Here is a 3135-nt window from a genome sequence, read left to right as displayed (position 1 = left end):
TCATATATGCTTTGTGGGTTTTTTAATCTTTAGCAGAAGCAACGAGTTATGAAAATTGGTTCCAAAATTTGAAAACTCGTGTAAAAAATTTAGCCTTTTTTTCTCATTTCTTATCCTGTTTCAAATTTTCTATCATTAAAAAGAAAAAGCTCAGGGGATGGGTTTTGTTGAGCCACAATCAGCAAGGGAAACAAGGCAACACAAAGGACAATTATCCGTTGTTGAAATGAAAATTTATCAATCAGATTAATAGAGGGCAGAGCAAACAATTAAATTTCAATAAAGTACTCTATTGTCACTGACCAAACAAATGAGTGATTGATATAATAAATAAAACTACAGCGCAATACAAAGTGATTTGGGTGCCCATTTTACTTGATGAAGATTGAACTAGATGAGAGGTATGTTTGTGTGCCGACAGCCAGCCAAAAAGTTACCCCCTACATAAAAATGAATGAAAGGGGGACCCAAATCACTCCCCTGATGACTTACTAGAAAACTTTAAAGGGTCACACTTGGAAACTTACAGCGCCCAAAACCTGAAAAATATATAAATACACCATTAAAACCGAAAAAAGAAAGGTTTGTTTGAAAAGGGCTAATTTAATAGGCCTATAATATAGTGCGAAGATTAAAGGGTACTCTTAACAACATTTTAGACGATAATTTAGTGTGTAGAAGATATTTTATTTGTTAAATGAAGAACTTAAAAACTTACTTGGATCTTTGGCCGTTGGAGTAGCCAAACCGTTAAAATAACAGGTCGCACCGGTCTTCTTGAACTGCGACCAATAAGAGCTAAAGGCGTAGCTAGCATGCCAAACCAACGAATCGGGTTTGAAGCATTCTTTTCCGGGTTGAATCGGGTCACAAGTCTTATTTCCTTGCGAACATGCGTACGATAATGCTGAACCCAACTCGCTCGCATTGACTCCTCTAGCCGCCACGCACCAAATCTTCCCCTTATACGGCTCGTTGTTTGTTGGCTTCGGCAACGGCTCGTACGCCGAATCCGGTGTCTTCCCACTCAAATCGATCGCATACACGTTGGACCCATTTGGATATAATAACCCGAAATGCCGCTCTGTTCCCGGACCTGGCTTCTGGTTCTCATTATAAAGAGCGAATATGAAAGACGGTAGAACCCGTCCCGGTCGGGCCGGAGTTCCAACTGGAGGCTTGGCAGTTAGTTTCTTGATAACATTTCTGTTGTAAGTAGCGGCATTGTAAATGTTGGCTCCTATTTGATCGATATCGCCGGCATTGGGCCAACCTGTTTCCGCTATCCAGATCCGAACATCCGGATACCCGAGTTTTTCCATTGCGAAAATAACGGAGTCAACCATCTGGTCAAACAAATTACTGTAGGTTAGATTGGAAACCGGGTCGGTGTATTTTATCGTTCGGGATTCGAAAAGCGCGTAATCGAGGTTAATGTTATTGGAGTCGGTGAACCAAGGGAAATAAGGGTAAACATCGAGGAAATAGAAAGACTTGGTCCGGCTTAAAAACTGCAACATTGGTTTAACTATCGGATAGGCTATGTCAGACCGGAACGTGCCGTTGGATGGTGGAAATGATGATTCCAGGACATCCATTGCCATTGAGGTGCCAACTTTGATTTTGTTGAGCCTGTGGGTGTTTAAGGCATTTTTTATTTTACGCATGGCTGGTACGATGCTGTACCAAATTTCTTTGGGGGAACTGCTGATGACTTCGTTGCCGACGAGGAAGTATCGGATTTTGACTTTGGGATAAAAAGGGAGAACGTTGGATTGAATCCAAGAATCAGCTAGTTTTTGGTTTGTGGAGATGTTGGTTAAGTGTTGGTTTGGGACCATGATCGAGACTTGAAGATCTGTGCCTCTGAGAGCATTAAGGATGTCGGGATTTGCATCGTAGATTTTGACGCGTTTAGCTCCAATGGATTGGATTAGCTTAACTGACTTTTCCGGAGATGGTAGATTGTCCCCAAGCTGACCGTAGTTTATTCCCACTTGGCTTGAGATCTCACCGCCTGAAAACCAAAGATCAAAACAACCAAAAAACCAGATGAAGGAAGATACATTAGAGTCCCCCACAAAAAAAATGTAAAAATGAGTGTTCCATTTTGGGCGTTTAGAGAGAGCTCTTACTGGAAATGGAGAGGAAAAGAAAGTGAAAAAAGAGAGAAAGAAGACCCATCTTCAACATCGTCGATCAGAAGCTTGTTCCTGAGGATTTTCTGTTGGCTAAAAATCTGGTAAACGATAGCCGCCTTGTTAAAATAATGAGGGAGTTGGGGACAGTAACATATCAGAGAAAAGAAGGTCAAGGAAAGAAAGATTCCATCGTTGATCAGTGTGTTGTATGAAATTATATGCAACCAATTTAATTAGGACGGGGTAGTGGACATTTGTATACGAATTTTGAATGATTTTCTTGAAAGATGAAATTATTATTGTTAGTGAGGTTTTATTTTAAGATTATTTTTAATCTGAATAAGATTATATTCAGATGAGAGATAGGATAAATAATTTCTTCAGTTAAAGGTACTTCTAAACCAATTAAGAATCGAAATTATATAACAATTCAAATACATATTAATTAATCAAATTATAAGTTATTATTAATTATTAATTATTGTTATTTGTTATTAATATTAAGTAATTAATAATATTTATATTAATATATTTCAATTTAGAAATCTATATTTGTATATTATATTCTATCTATTATTATACTATTCTTATAATATTATTATATATATTATTACTATTTGATTTAAATATTATTTAAATTGTTATTTTTATTTAGTTATTATTTAGATTTAGTATATTTAGAATTTATTATTTAATTTAATTTAAATAGAAAATTTAATAATTTAGAATTTATTTTTTATTATGATTTTGATTTTATTATTTTATTTTCATTCATATTTCAAATTCTATTTATTTCATTCAAGTTACATTACAGATTACAGAAGTTTGACTGATCCCCCATCTCTAATTTATTATTACGGTTATTATTATTTTCTTTTTGACAACTTATACTTTTATATCATTGAATGTGTTTCAAAATCTGAAAAATTCGTGAGAGGAGTCATTTTCATATCCAAAATGGATAGATTCAAGAAATAAGAGAATCAATGATACA

The 3135-nt window shown here is 35.4% G+C and overlaps 1 protein-coding gene across 1 annotated transcript; it reads right to left on the bottom strand.

Moving 5' to 3' along the window:
• Positions 1-221: 221 nt before the first annotated feature.
• On the bottom strand, positions 222-2434 carry LOC107952709 (probable glucan endo-1,3-beta-glucosidase A6). The gene is made up of 3 exons (XM_016887870.2): positions 2136-2434; positions 719-2017; positions 222-539 (listed from the first exon to the last, which is right to left on the bottom strand). The coding sequence occupies exons 1-3, from the start codon at positions 2191-2193 to the stop codon at positions 502-504; spliced, it is 1395 nt and encodes a 464-aa protein (XP_016743359.1). The 5' UTR covers positions 2194-2434; the 3' UTR covers positions 222-501.
• Between the last annotated feature and the right edge of the window lie 701 nt (positions 2435-3135).

The sequence above is a fragment of the Gossypium hirsutum genome, chromosome A07 (assembly GCF_007990345.1).
Source record: "Gossypium hirsutum isolate 1008001.06 chromosome A07, Gossypium_hirsutum_v2.1, whole genome shotgun sequence".
NCBI classification, from domain to species: Eukaryota; Viridiplantae; Streptophyta; class Magnoliopsida; order Malvales; family Malvaceae; genus Gossypium; species Gossypium hirsutum.
The sequence above is the reverse complement of the archived record's forward strand: the minus strand, read 5'-3'. Positions and strand labels throughout refer to the sequence as shown.